This window comes from Melanerpes formicivorus, unplaced genomic scaffold (genome assembly GCF_026170545.1).
Source record: "Melanerpes formicivorus ecotype bairdi unplaced genomic scaffold, bMelFor1.0.p_v2 SCAF_6, whole genome shotgun sequence".
In the NCBI taxonomy this organism is placed as follows: domain Eukaryota; kingdom Metazoa; phylum Chordata; class Aves; order Piciformes; family Picidae; genus Melanerpes; species Melanerpes formicivorus.
Window position 1 is genome coordinate 26,254,960 of NW_027142358.1, and position 14,971 is coordinate 26,269,930.

The window sequence follows — 14,971 nt, forward strand, 5'->3', positions numbered from 1 at the left end:
TTGAGTCTTGTATGGTGAGGCCTAGAAACAAGTGAAAGCATAAGAGGAAATGGTCTCAAGTTGTACCAGGGGAAAGTTAGGTTGGCTATTAGAAGAAACTTCTTCACTGAGAGGATTTTCAAGGTCTGGACCAGGCTGCCCAGGGAAGTTCTGGAGTCCCCATTCCTAGAGGGACAGAAAAGCTGAGTAGATATGGTGCTGAGGGACATGGTTTAGTGGTGACCTGGCAGTGCTAGGTTCATTTTTGGACTTAATAATCTTAGAGGTCTCTTCCAACCGAAACTAATCAGTAATTCTGTGATCTTTAGTGTCAACAGATGAGGTGCTGTTAGCTTCACACAGTGCAACTTCACTGCAAGGACTGTCCTATTCCACTGAGAATCTACAATCATCAGTGTGATACAAATATCTGAAAAGCAGAACCACAAACAAGTGAAGCTTTACAACAGAAAATACTTCATCTAAATATGCTTTTCTTTTACAAAAGAAAAAGATGTGTGTGTAAAACTGTGCAGAAAAGTTAAATCCATACCTGGTGTGGTAGGAGATACCTGAGGTGATACAATGATTTCAGTATACTGATCAGCTTCTCACAAAGAGTTATAAGGGAAATCCACATAAAATACTTACACTGCACACGTGAGAAAAAGGGGAGTTGCTACATGCTGTAAAATACTCTGGTCATGTCTTGGATTTCTTACATCTTTAGATACAAGCTTCTTACAACAAAGATAACCAAAGAAGGGTTGGACTCAATCATCTTAAAGGTCTTTTCCAAACAACAATTGTGTAATCTTAAGGACAGTGTTACGCAGTCCTGAAAAATATCTTCTTGCAGGACACCAAGACTGCAAGGTGGGAAAATCTTCCACAGCACCATATTCAGCTTCAAAGGTGTGCTGTGCTCTCACTTAGATACTGAGCAGTTCTGTAAGTGAAGTGCTTTTTGGATCCCAGCAGCCAAGTCTTGTGGAGTCGGACTCTCTGCAGTGCAGCTAGCTGGGATTCCTGCTGCTTCCATGGCTTCTGCTGTGGTTGGACCAATTGCAGCGAACTGAAATTACATCAGTTACAGAAGTATAATTGGGTGTGGTGTTCTCTCTTAACAGTTACTTAGCTACATATCCTTCCTTCTTGGGCATTGTCAGTCTGTCAACTGGCATGGCTGAGCTTACTTGATGCTCTTAATCATTTCAAGTTGAAGGTTCTCAGCATTAAAACCCACCCATCAATGGAGCTACTTAGAATTACTCGGGCAAGATTGTTATTTATCTCATCATTGCAAACATTGCAAGAGCAATTTTAATCTGCCTCAGCCTGGAACTGCTGATTCAGGCAAGAATGACTGGCTCCTGCACATCAGAGAAAATAAAGCTCATCCCTGGAACCATTCCAGATCAGGTTGCTTGGGGCTCTGAGCAACCTCCTCTAGCTGCAGAAGTCCCTGCTCACCTCAGGGGGTTTGGACTACACAAGCTTTAAATGTCCCTTCCAGCCCAAAGCATTCTGTGATTCTAAACTGAGTGGAGATCAGGTAAGTTAAAGATTTTAGGTGAAAACAATTACTTTTTCTTCTTTTAAAAGAAGGCTCCCAGCTCCATAACAACATTTTCATTTGCTATAACCTCTTTGGAGTTCAAGGGAAAAAAATGGGAGGTTTGCAGTGGGTGTTAACAGCTTTCCCATCTCCCACTCACCCACCCCAAGCTTACACCCTATTGCATTTCACCACTTTTAAAGAGAAGATACCTTGATATTGTTGCTAAAATCCCCCAAAAGCTTCTTCATGTGCTGAAGGCAGAATTTGACACCAGATGGGCTGAAGAACACGATGCTTGCTGGAATTCCCTGAGTAAAAGTAACCACAGGTTAGAACAGATGATTCACTCTGGCAGCAGTATCAGTGCACCTTCAAATAAATCCCTTCCCATGTTGTAATGAGGTGAGGGTCTGCTCTTCTCCCTAGCCAACAAGTGACAAAACAAGAGGAAATGGCCTCAAGTTGCACTAGGAGAGGTTTAGGTTGGCCAAGAGGAACAAGTTCACCCCCAGGAGAAGACCTAGTACAAGCTGCTCAGCAGTGGTGGAATCTCCATCCCTGGAGGGATTTGAAAAACCTGATGTGGTGATGTGGTGCTGAGGGATACAGTTTAGTGGTGACCTGGCAGTGTTGGGCTAAGAGTTGGATTTGATGATCTTGAGTACTGTGTCCAGTTCTGGGCCCCTCAGTTTAAGAAGGACATTGAAACACTTGAACGTGTCCAGAGAAGGGCAACAAGGCTGGTGAGAGGCCTTGAACACAAGCCCTATGAGGAGAGGCTGAGGGAGCTGGGATTGTTTAGCCTGGAGAAGAGAAGGCTCAGGGGTGACCTCATTGCCCTCTACAACTACCTGAAAGGTGGTTGTGGCCGGGAAGGGGTTGGTCTCTTCTCCCAGGCAACCAGCACCAAAACAAGGGGACACAGTCTCAAGCTGTGCCAGGGGAGGTTTAGACTCAAGGTGAGGAGAAAGTTCTTCACCGAGCGAGTCATTCGTCATTGGAATGTGCTGCCCAGGGAGGTGGTGGAGTCACCATCCCTGGAGGTGTTCAAGAGGGGATTGGACGTGGCACTTGGTGCCATGGTCTAGTCATGAAGTCTGTGTTGATAGGTTGGACTCGATGATCCTCAAGGTCTCTTCCAACCTTAGTTATACTGTGATACTGTGATCTTAAAGGTCTCTTCCAACCTAAATGATTCTATGATTAAAAAAAAGGAGTATGTAATATACATGCAATTATTACCCAATAGCTTTGAACAGATTTGAAAGACAAAGCACAGAAGTGCTTTTTTTCTTCACATGGAGGCTGTGTCTTCTCAGCTTACTTGCAGTTGTTCTAACTAGTAGCTGAGGGACTCACTCTGAAACTCTTGCTAAAAGAATTTCTTGGTAGTCAACAGGAAAACAAACTAAGAAGCCTATGCAGGATATTTGTCACCACAAACTATCATTTATAAGCATCTGGAAATAAAAGGAGTATATCACAGAATGGTAGCGGTTGGAAGGAGCTTCTGGAGATCATCAAGTCCAACTCCCTGGCCAAGGCAGGATCACCTAGAGAAGGTCACACAGGAACACATCCAGGGGTGTTTTGAAAGTTTCCAGAGATGGGTATTCTCATGGATATTATCATGGACCTCAAAAATTCTTAACTGACATCAGCATGCAGTACCTGTTGTGAGAAATAACTGCTCAAAGATTCCTGCAGGCCAGAGTGTTGGGTTGTCTGATAAACAGTAAGGCTTTCCAGAGCTATACCTGGAACCAGGACATATAGTCATTATTAACCAGGGTTTCATTAATATCTATTATTTCCATAAAACACTCTCAACATACTAACAGCACTTTTGTACTATTTTAGGTTACAAAGATACAGGGGGGAAAAAAATCTGTGAAGGATTTGTAAGTAGATTTACAGGATATACTAAAACCATCTGTAATCAGAGGACCTTGAAGCACACTTGAAACCCAACAAATCGTGCAAGGCTGCTGTGAAGAAGTTATTTTCCATCCCAGGTGAAGAACAAGGCAAATAATTGTGGCCTTCCAGTATCTGAAGGGGGCCTACAGGAAGGCTGGGGAAGGACTTCTCAGGATCTCAGGTAGTGATAGGACTAGGGGGAATGGAATGAAACTAGAGGTGGGGAGATTCAGGCTAGATGTGAGGAGGAGGTTCTTCACCATGAGAGTGGTGAAACCCTGGAAGGTGTTGTCCAGGGAGGTGGTCGAGGCCCCGTCCCTGGGGGTGTTTAAGAGCAGGCTGGATGAGGCTCTGGGCAGCCTGATCTAGTGTAGGGTGTCCCTGCCCATGGCAGGGGGGTTGGAACTAGATGATCCTTGTGGTCCCTTCCAACCCTGAATGAAACTATGAAACTACGAAACTTTGCTCACGTTACGCCACAGCTCAGTCCCAGAGCTGTGGGCACCAATCCAACCTCACAATTTCCACTCCCACCCTCCAACTTCTAGCCAACATAACAGCAAATTCAATTTTTCACTGATTCCCATTGGTTCTCCAGCTTTAAATACAACTTTCCTCACAACTGACTAATTAAAACGAGGCTCCAAGGGAAGTCCAACCTTTTTCCCGAAGTACTGTAGGAAGTACTTCTCTTTTCAGGGCTCCACAAGGAAAAAGAAGGGCTGAGTAATTAGGTTTCTCTCCTGTAAACATAGAAACAAGGATTTTAATTAACTGATGTCTTTAATAAAGAGTAAATACAATACATTCAATACATTTTAAAGGGAGCAGACATTGCATACTGCAGTAAATGCTTCACCAGACACTTGCCTAAGATAACTGAAAACATTTGTAGTGCAACTGCATCCACAATTCAGAGGACAGAGGCTACTTAGCATGTAAATTAAAAAATATTCTGTAACTGAAATATGACTACATTGGCTAAAAAGATCTCAACAGAGATATTCTGCATTTTTATTCCCCTTGCCATTCCACAAAGCAAAAAAAGCACTGTGCAAGTTATCTCCTCCTCTTCCCAAGAAACACAATCTTCCTCAGTGTTGCATTTAAAATCTTAGTCCCACTCAATACATGACAGCTCTCTCTATAGAAAAGAATGTTCAGGCAAAGAAGAGGACAGAAACACTGAGCTGAAAAGTTGCACTCTATCTCAAACTCTATTTTCTTCCTTCTCCAAGGAAAAAGGATTCTGCTTGCACTGCTAGGGTGGAAGTGGATATCCTCACCTGTTCTTGTTCTTTAAAATGGAAGTGACCTCCAACTTTAATTACTGTTACACTGACAACACATGGAAGGTGATCTTGAAAGGACCTTTCTGACACATGGCTGTGTCTAACTTAAGAGTTTGTAAGACAGGATATGCCTGGGATGCAGATTCCATAGGTTTTGTGTGGTTTTAATGCAGTATTTAATGGCATCCTGGCCTGCATCAAGAACAGTGTGGCCAGCAGGAGCAGGGAGGTCATTGTGCCCCTATATGCTGCACTGGTTAGGCCACACCTCGAGTGCTGTGTCCAGTTCTGGGCCACTCAGTTTAGGAAGGATGTTGACTTGCTGGAGCGTGTCCAGAGAAGGGCAACGAAGTTGGTGAGGGGCTTGGAACACAGCCCTGTGAGGAGAGGCTGAGGGAGCTGGGCCTGCTTAGCCTGGAGAAGAGGAGACTCAGGGGTGACCTTATTGCTGTCTACAACTACCTTAAGGGAGGTTGTAGACAGGCAGAGGTTGGTCTCTTCTCCCAGGCACCCAGTACCAGAACAAGAGGACACAGTCTCAGGCTGCACCAGGGGAGGTTCAGGCTGGAGGTTCAGGAGGAAGTTTTACATAGAGAGCAATTGCCCATTGGAATGGACTGCCCGGGGAGGTGGTGGAATCGCCATCACTGGAGGTGTTTAGGAGACTTGACAGGGTGCTTGGTTGCATGGTTTAGTTGGTTGGGTGGTGTTGGATGATAGGTTGGACACGATGATCTTGAAGGTCTCTTCCAACCTGGTCTATTCTATTCTATTCTATTCTATTCTATTCTATTCTATTCTATTCTATTCTATTCGTAAACAAATCCTGCTTTAAAAATGCCACCAGGTAAGAGAATCATAGAACCACAGAATCACAGCAAGGTTTGGGTTGGAAGGGACCTTTAAAGGTCACCTGGTCCAACACCCCTGCAGTCAGCAGAGACATCTTCCACTAGAGGATGTTGCTCAAAGCCTCAGACAACCTGACCTGGAATGGTTCCAGTCTCTAACCCATACTGGTGCAAGGGCATTATTTCTACCTCTCCTTCCAGCCAATGATCAGACAGGTAGTTGAAGGCAGCATGCACCTCTGCATGTCTGATCTTTCACTAAAAAAACCAATGTACTTTGTCTACTGGGTCATAGAGTATTTTAAATCAATTACAGAGCTGAATTCATAAGTTCTATGTATAAGAGATACAGGCAGTGTGGACTTTTCTGCTTCAGTGTACACTTGATTTTACTTATAGGCAATTTGGAAACAATGGAGGGCACATTAGCTTAATTTCAAGTAGATTTACTCACTTGAGCAAATATATTCTGCTAATTTTTCAGCATTTCCAGACTTTTCTCCTTGTGGAATAAGACCAATTTCTTCCACTAGAACCAAAAGCAGCAAAGTAAAAACACTGAAATCAATGAGAACAATTCAGATTTGCTGTCACAGAAAGAGGTGTTGAAAACAAAGACACAACTTGCTCCAGGCACACAAATACTTATTTGAAAAGCACAAAATCAGAGCATTTGAAGTAGTAACATGCTATGAAATATTTTATTTTGGCTCTAGAAAGGCATAAATGAAACAAAGTACAAGAGGAGAATTCTGGGGATAGCTGAGCTGCTGTGGAGTTTTTAAACTTTCATACCTGCTGCAGTGAAACAGAAAGCACTGACTGTGCTGAATGGGCTGCAGTTCTGGACATGGTTTGGTTGCAGCAGCTTCCCAATTAGGGTACTGCTGGTCTCTGCAGTGAAGGGTTGAAATCCTCTCAGAAAATCTGACAGTTGGACACTCATCTTCAGCAAGTATGCAGGGATGAGATCCTGAGAAGTTAACCAATCTGGGACTTGACTGATTCAAGGTGCTTGCTAGGTGTCATAGCAGCAGGTGTTTTTACCAGCCTGCCTTAATATGGTTTTAGAGAGGTAGCCAGTTCTTCCAAACATTTTGCACTAGAAGCAGGGAAACATTAAGGCTTACGATTCTCAAATACTAGTCTTCTCATAATACCTCCTGTGTAGTTCTCATGACAATAAAGTAATGAAAAACCAGAAGCTAGACCTATAGCTGAAGGGGCTTGGAACACAAGCCCTATGAAGAGAGGTTGAGGGAGCTGGCACTGCTTAGCCTGGAGGAGAGGAGACTTAGGGGTGACCTTATTGCTCTCTACAACTACCTGAAGGGGGGTTGTAGATAGGCAGAGGTTGGTCTCTTCTCCCAGGTAGCCAGCACCAGAACAAGAGGACACAGTCTCAGGCTGCACCAGGGGAGGTTCAGGCTGGAGGTCAGGAGGAAGTTTTACACAGAGAGAGTGATTGCCCACTGGAATGGGCTGCCTGGGGAGGTGGTGGAATAGCCATCACTGGAGGTGTTCAGAAGGAGACTGGATGGGGTGCTTAGTGCCATGGGTTAGTTGATTAGGTGGTGTTGGATGATAAGTTGGACACAATGATCTTGAAGGTCTCTTCCAACCTGGTTTATTCTATTCTAATTCTGAGGTGTATACCATTACTTAGTTTCAAACCCACCCATTTATAAGATGTACTTTTTTTCTGTCTAAGCATCCTTGGAAAGCACCTAATATTCCCAAAATTGTACTTCCAAGGCAGATTGATCTAAAATTTCTTTCTTTCACCCCCCAACTTACCTAGGGAAGCTGTAGCTTTTCCTACCACATACACTGGTTTGGTATTCCACAGTTGTTTAAGAGATTTTGACCAGACTGAAAAACACATGATTAAATTTAAGCCCATGACAAAAAAGCATGCATGTTAAATGAGTATTGGGACTGCTGTTTAATCTACAAATACAGCAAAATAAGAGTAACTAATACTCCACTACATATTTTAGCAAATCTGGATGCACAAAATGAATTTTTAATGTATTTTTGTTGTTGTGTAAATAGTAGTCTCTGACATAGTTTTAAAAGCCTGAGTAAACAGCTTTTAGCTGCTTTTGTTAAGTAGCATTTTAAATGCATGCTTGCCCTATGCCAGATCACAGGCAACTTGCAATGTTCATTTATACTCTATATCTAAAATCACAGGAAAAAACAGCACATGGTACAAAGAGAGAATCAGGCATATAAACTGGTAGTTTAGAAGTGAAAGCTTAGGGCAAAAAAATTACAATCTTCTATGACAATAAATGAAAGGGTAAAAATATGTATCTATGAACTACAACACTCTGCAACTCTTACACAAGAAAAATACAGAAACTGATTATATTTTAAACAGACATGAAAAACAAGTTTTCAGCTCAGAAATAAAATGTGTCAGAGAGTAAAATAAAATGACTAGGAAATGGTTTTCCTCCTCCAGGCAACAAGTATGTTATAGATTTCACTCCTTGGATCCAGCTACCTGATCTTTTACTACCTTGTTTTAAAACAGTACAACACAGAACACTGAGTTCCTTTCTAGTATTCTTGGGGAGACAAAAGAAAAGAAATAGAAACTACAACAGTAAAATTTTAAAACATCAAGGGAAACTATTCCAAAGAAGGTACAAGAAAAGGATTGATTAGGATTGAAAGGAGCCCAAACAGGAACTACTTATTTTATCGATTAAGCACGTATTTCAGCAGCACCCAACATTCCTACTCAAGACTAGGGATCAACTCTAGATAAAAGATTGCATTTGACAAAAAAAATCCTCAAATACAGCCTTCTGCTGGTACAAATGTTAGAGCAACCTCACTCAAGGATGTAGCCTTACTCAAGGATGCAACCTTACTCACTATGATTAGTATGACCCCAGCCTAAATATGGAGCAGCCAAAGTAATGATACAATTTAAGTGCACACATATGCTCAAAGCCAGAAGTTATCACTTAGAGTAAGAATTTCAAGGAGCTTACAAGAATTTGATAGATCACTGGGAAATAATTTCTATTTAGCACTCTGCAGGATTGTTGCAACTAATCTGATGGCTTTTATGTCTCACAATTTCTTCATTGCTTTTTACCTGATGCTTAATTCATTCAATAAATTCTATATCCAAGACAGAGAAATCTATGTTTCTGTGAGACTCCATATGAAGTCCACAGAAGTAGCAGTGATCAGATTGTGGCTAGCAAGCAAAATGAGGCACCACAGCAAATCATTCCTCAGGCATGAATTTCTGTTTACAACTTTTTTTTACCAAAGATAAACACAACTGGAAAAGCTCCCATTAAGTGTAATTTACTCCAAAAGCTCTTTCCTTTCATTTCTAACAATAGCCCAAGTGCAGAAACCCCAGCCCTCAGTCCCTTAAAAGCTCAATTTTGCACGAGGCCTTTCTGATGCCAGAAGAATAAACTGAGATAAAGTGTTTTTAAATGGGCACACTCCAAGCACCTACTGGTGGGGGAAATAAAATCACAAGCTTCACAAAACACTGAACCAGAGAGACTAAGAAGTACAAATGTGCCCCTACCTTCATTTTTACTGTTCTCTTTTAAACATATCTTGATGGCTTCTAATGCTCTTGGACTGGTAAAAACTAGGCCTCCATAAGATTCTGGATGAGACAGCTGCTTAGAAACAGTAAAGATAAGAATAAAAGAATTAATAAATAAACAAATTAAGTTATCAATTATTTATAACCCTGTAAAAACCAAAACATCTTCAATAAATGCCTGAAACTAAAACGGGCAAATACTCATTGCTCTCAGTAGCCAGAATATTGATAAGAGAAATGTATAACAAATCTCAAATGAAGAACAAAACCTGCAAAGATTATGTTAATTCTGAGTAGCTATATGAATGGACAAGGATTCCTGTCAGTGAAATGAGCTGGAAGGATGGGCAAATGACATATGAGATACTTAGAAATTCATGTCAGGGAAACAAACTGTTATTTGAAGTAATAACACAGAGGGTAACACCCAGACAGCCCTCTCAAAGAAGAGTTGAGACTCTGAGAGATCAGTACAAAAAGGAAAAAGTGTTCTTGGATCACTTGTAAATGCAGAGCATGATGTATTCAAACACCTAGCAAAGTTTAGTGCTGTTGGAGACTGTCAATAAAGGGAACCTCCTCCTTTTCAACATTTTGCAGTTAAATACATACACTGAAGAAAGAGAAAGAGAATATAGATGATGGAATTTCATTCCATGTAACTAGAGGATGCAGTACACAATTACAGTACAATGTAAGGGAGAACCTCAGCTAAACCTTTAGTGGCCACTACAAGCTTCTAGGTTTATATTGTGACAAAAATCCTCTAATGTCTATGGCTGCCTATGGCCCATCAACCTAAATGTGAATTCTATCTGACCAGCTGAAGCCTTTAACAAGTACAGGAAACACACTTGATGTTCTCTCAATGCTGTATTGTACACAATTATGCCTGTGGAAAGAAAAAGAGGTACCACAAAGAGCATTATTAAATCAAGGTAAGACCCAGCATCTTGGCCACCATAGCCTGAAGTCTGTTGGAAATAAGACAACTGAAATAATTTCAAACTTACCTTTTCAAATAAGCCTTCAAGAGAGATGAATTCAAATGACAGAACTGGAATCAAAGTTGCTTCAAATCCATATGCTCCTAACTCCTAATTAAAAAAAAATATTTATAGCTCCTGGAATAAATTTCAAACAGTAGTCTTTTGTTTTTCAAAAAATTAAGTAAACAAGAGTAAATATTTCTTTTTACTAAAGTAAATACAAAGGCATCTTCTTTGCTCTCACTAGGGAATTTAAGTTAGCTTTGTTAGCTGTTTAATATTACATTAGAGTAAACAAATAGTTGTGGATCTGAGGCCTCCCAGTACATAGCTCTGAAGTCCCCCAGTGACAAATGGTCACCTCATCTTGCAAATATTCTTGTGTATCTCTGTCATTTTTGACTCAACAGAACTGCTCTTACAAGTAAGATCCACTCACATGACAAAAAGCAAGTGCAGCAACAGGTAATTTCTGTTCACATTATCTTCCCAGTAAAAAACTACTAACAGGTTTTGTAACCTAATTCTGTGCAAGTGAACATAATCAATATTAATTAGTTAAAATGGTTTTAACATCAGTATTATGCTAAGAGCTTTAATGGTACAAATGCTCCATATCTAAAATAATTCTTTCAGTAAGAGCAAAATTTCTAGCGGAGTATTTCCACAGCATAATTTCAGACACTCCTAATTATGACTTAGAAAACAGCATCATTTCAGATATGTACTTCTAATTTGGATTAAGTAAATTCTTCAGATGAAATAGTTAAACTCATCTAGCTTGCTGAAGACAAGGTATTTAATAGTGAAGTGACACAATTGTTCAGTTTTTTCAAAGCTTACTCACTTTAATATATGGATCTGGTCCTGAATCTGTGTCTTTGGGATCCTTCAGCAACAGAACCTTCATTGTTTACCAAATAATTGCACAAGAGCTCTGAAATAAAATAAAGGAATTTATCTAAATTAGATCTAGAGGACTTTCTACTCAGCAGTGACTCCAATAGCTCAGCTTCAAAGAAACAGGGGGGCTAACAGCTGCATTGCTCTCTACACAATGAGTAAGCAGTTAATGTACATTCTCTGCGCATGAACATCCACCCTGATAAGGCCAACAAATAACATGCTGTCTTCAGATAACACTGCTTAAGGGAGGAACTGTCATGCAATTTAAAGGAAAATATTTTGTAATAAGCTCCTATCTGCAAAAACTTCTATTAATTTTCATGCTGGTTTCCAGCCTATGCTCATCTTATATAATGAGCATGCAAGGGTTTATGTATCAAGCGGTTTAATTTGATGTATTCGGGGTCTCTTTTCATGGAGGAAAACACAGGTGGGGAAGTGTTTCAAATTTTTTTTTTAAACCATAGGAAGATATGGCAGGTGAAAAGCTGGCCAGGAAGCAATACAGTGCTCTCACAGCCCATAAGGCCCAACTGGCCTGTATCAAAAGAAACACGGCCAGCATGTCAAAGAAGAGGCTTCTGCCCCTCCACTCTGCTGAGACCCCCACCTGCACTGCTGGGTCCAGCTCTGGAGATCTCAGCACAGAAGAGACATGGACCTATTGGAGTGAGGCCAGAAGAGGCCACAGCAATGATGGGAGGCTTGGAACACCTCTGCTGTGAGGCCAGGCTGAAAGTTAGGGTTGCTCAGCCTGGAGAAGAGAAGACTCCAGAGAGACCTTCTTGTGGCCTTTCAGGACTTACAAGGGCTGATTGAAGAGCTGGGGAGAGACTTTTTAGCAGAGCCTGTTATGACAGGACAAGGGGTGACAGTTTGAAATTAAAAGAGGAAGATTCAGACTAGGGAGAAGAAAGAAATCTTCTACACTGAGAGTGGTGAGACACTGACCTAGGTTGTCCAAAAGGTGGTCGATTTTGTGGTTCTGTGACTTTTCTCACTGCAACACTGGAACTTTGAAGACTCCTGGCAAAACACTGTGCACAGTTCTTTGCAGTACAGATTGCTGTTCTGATACTGATCACAGAATTAACTAGGTTGGAAATGACCTACAAGATCATCAAATCCAACCTATTACCTAACACCATCCAACCAATTGAACTATGACACTAGGTGCCACATCCAGTCTTTTTTTAAAGCCAATTCCAGAGACAGTGACTCTGCCGCCTCCCTGGGCAGCCCATCCCAAAGGCCAATCACTCTGTGAAGAATGTCTTCCTAACATCCAGCCTACACCTCCCAAACCTATCCAACCTTCCTATTTCCAAAACAGATCATAGAATGAAAGAATCAAAGAATGGTCTGAGTTGGAAGGGAGCTCCAAAGGTCATCTAGTCCAACCCCCTCTGCAGCAGATCAGGCTGCCCAGAGCCCTGTCAAGCCTCACTCTGATAATCTCCAGGGATGAGGCCTCAACCACCTTCCCAGGCAACCTGTTCCAGTGTTCCACTACCCTCATGGTAAATAAGCTGTTCCTAACATCCAACCTAAATCTACTCTTTTCTAGTTTGAAGCCATTGCCCCTTGTCCTATCACTACAGGCTTTTGTAAACAGTCTCTCTCCATCCTTCCTGTAGGGTCCCTTCAGGTACTGGAGGGTGCTATAAGGTTTTCCCAGAGCCTCTACTCCTCCAGGGTGAACAACCCCAGCAAAGGTGCTCCAACGCCCCCAATTGTTTTTGTGGCCCTCCTCTGGACCTCCCCCCCATCAGTTCTGTGTTCTTCCTGTATTGAGGGCTCCAAACCTGGATGCAGTACTCCAGGTGAGGTCTCACCAGAGCAAAGTGGCAGAACCACCTCACTCAGCCTGCTAGCCACACATCTTTTGATGCAGCCCAGGATATGATTTGCCTTCTGCGCTGCAAGCGCACACTGTCTGCTCATGTCCAGCTTCTCATCCATCAGGACCTCTAAGTCTTTTTCCACAGATAATGTTTAATAACATTATGAAGTCATCCAAACATATAGAAATGTAATGAAACAAACCCTTCCAAGCTGTCTAATACAGATAGTAATGCTTTTCAGCAAGAGCCATCTCTGACAGTATTGCAGTAAAACACCCTGATGACATTAAAGAGTTAATTCAGGTATGCCTGGAGAGAGCAGATTCCTCATTAATTACTTGGGTAGTTAGAAATGAATTTACTTCCCATCCTCTGCCTTATTACTGTGTCAAGTGATGAATAACAGTAAGAAATGTGTAAACATCCCTGCTTAACAAGGTGACTTATAATAATCAAATTCATTATTTTGTTTAGATCCTGCACAGAAAATAGATACTGAAACCAAAGAATAATTACAACATCATAAAACACCATGAACAACTGGGAGATGCAATTACCTAGCTGTCTCCTCAACAAAGAAATCTTACAAGCTGCGCTTTGGACTCAGCCATCTGGCTCACTTGCGTAAAGAGCAAGCCTGCACAGCTCTGGCCCTACCAGAAGCCACTGGCTTATTTTCATTCCACCAGAAGGCAGCTTGATTATTGACTCCAAAAGGTTGCTGCAAGCATCCAAGAGGACACAGATTTGATCTAGGGAATCTGTAAAGTTTTGCATGAATAACATGTCTTTTGATCTCCAACTACCCTCTGACTGTTTAGGAGTTTACTGACTCTTTTTCTACAGCCTCTTGGACTCTTCTGGTTTTTATGCCTAAGTAGTTCAGACAGGTTCATATAAATTTGCTGATGGTAAAAGAAAGACACTACTTTTACTGGTTTACTTGTGTCTTTATCCTCTAAACCACAGAAAGTTTCTGTTTTGAACAATGAACTGACTTAGCGGAGTCCACCAGTGCTCAATCTGTATCTGGAAAAGAGAGCATGCATTAATAACCTTGTCGTGGTTGAAGCTGGTAACTAAACCCCACATGGCCACTCACTTCCCCTTGCTGGAGTGGGAGACACAATTGGAAGGGTAAAAGTGAGAAAAACTGCTGGGTTGAGACAAAGACAGTTTAATAGGTAAAAATAATGCTGCACACACAAGAAAAGCAATCCAAGGAATTCAATCACCACTTCCTATCTGTAGGCAGGTGTTCAGCCATCCTCAGGAAAGCAGAGCTCCATTGCACATAACAATGACCTGAGAAGACAAAGCCATAACTCCCAAAATCCCCTCTTTCTTCCCTAAGCTGCATCTGCTGAGCATGATGTCGTATGGTCTGTGATATCCTTTTGGTCAGCTGGGGTCAGCTGTCCCCACTGTGTCTCCTTGCAAGTGGGGTGAGGAGCAGAAGCAGCCTTGACTCTGTAAGCACTGCTCAGCACTGACTAAAACTTCCCTGTGTTATCAACATTGTTTCCAGCACAAATCCAAAACACAGCTCCACACCAGCTACTGTGAAGAAAATAATTCTACCTCAGCCCAAACCAGCCCAAACCTCAACAAACTTTACACTGCCAGGGCTGTCTTTATAAAGTGATGCCGGCTGCCTGCTTTTGGCTCACTATACAAGTACTTTGTTTGCCTGAGCAGCAATAACAACCCTGCAAAGATTGTTCTTCAAAATGTTTTAAGAAAACAACCACCAGCATTTAAAGCTTATTAGGCTGGCAAACAGCTAAGAAAAGGACAAGAGATTTTTTTAATATTTTTTTTGTCTGGAGCACACAGACAGAAAGATGAAATAAAAGTTGTATTTCATAGTATCATAGCATCATAGTATCATTCAGGGTTGGAAGGGACCACAAGGATCATCTAGTTCCAACCCCCCTGCCATGGGCAGGGACACCCCACACTAGATCAGGCTGGCCAGAGCCTCATCCAGCCTGGGCTTAAACACCTCCAGAGATGGGGCACAACCCATTCCAGGGT

General features: G+C 41.8%; 1 protein-coding gene across 2 annotated transcripts in view; it reads right to left on the reverse strand.

The window, feature by feature from the left end:
• The window catches only part of UROS (uroporphyrinogen III synthase), an 18,678-nt gene continuing 3,707 nt past the window's right edge, over positions 1-14,971 (reverse strand). For both annotated transcript variants that reach the window (XM_068140198.1, XM_068140197.1), the window contains exons 2-10: positions 11,032-11,121; positions 10,209-10,292; positions 9,172-9,268; positions 7,401-7,475; positions 6,058-6,132; positions 4,120-4,203; positions 3,212-3,297; positions 1,750-1,848; positions 1-1,054 (exon numbers count right to left, since the gene is read on the reverse strand). In XM_068140198.1, the coding sequence (XP_067996299.1) occupies positions 908-1,054; positions 1,750-1,848; positions 3,212-3,297; positions 4,120-4,203; positions 6,058-6,132; positions 7,401-7,475; positions 9,172-9,268; positions 10,209-10,292; positions 11,032-11,094 (810 nt within the window). In that variant the 5' untranslated portion in view covers positions 11,095-11,121 and the 3' untranslated portion in view covers positions 1-907. The remainder of the gene's footprint in view (positions 1,055-1,749; positions 1,849-3,211; positions 3,298-4,119; positions 4,204-6,057; positions 6,133-7,400; positions 7,476-9,171; positions 9,269-10,208; positions 10,293-11,031; positions 11,122-14,971) is intronic.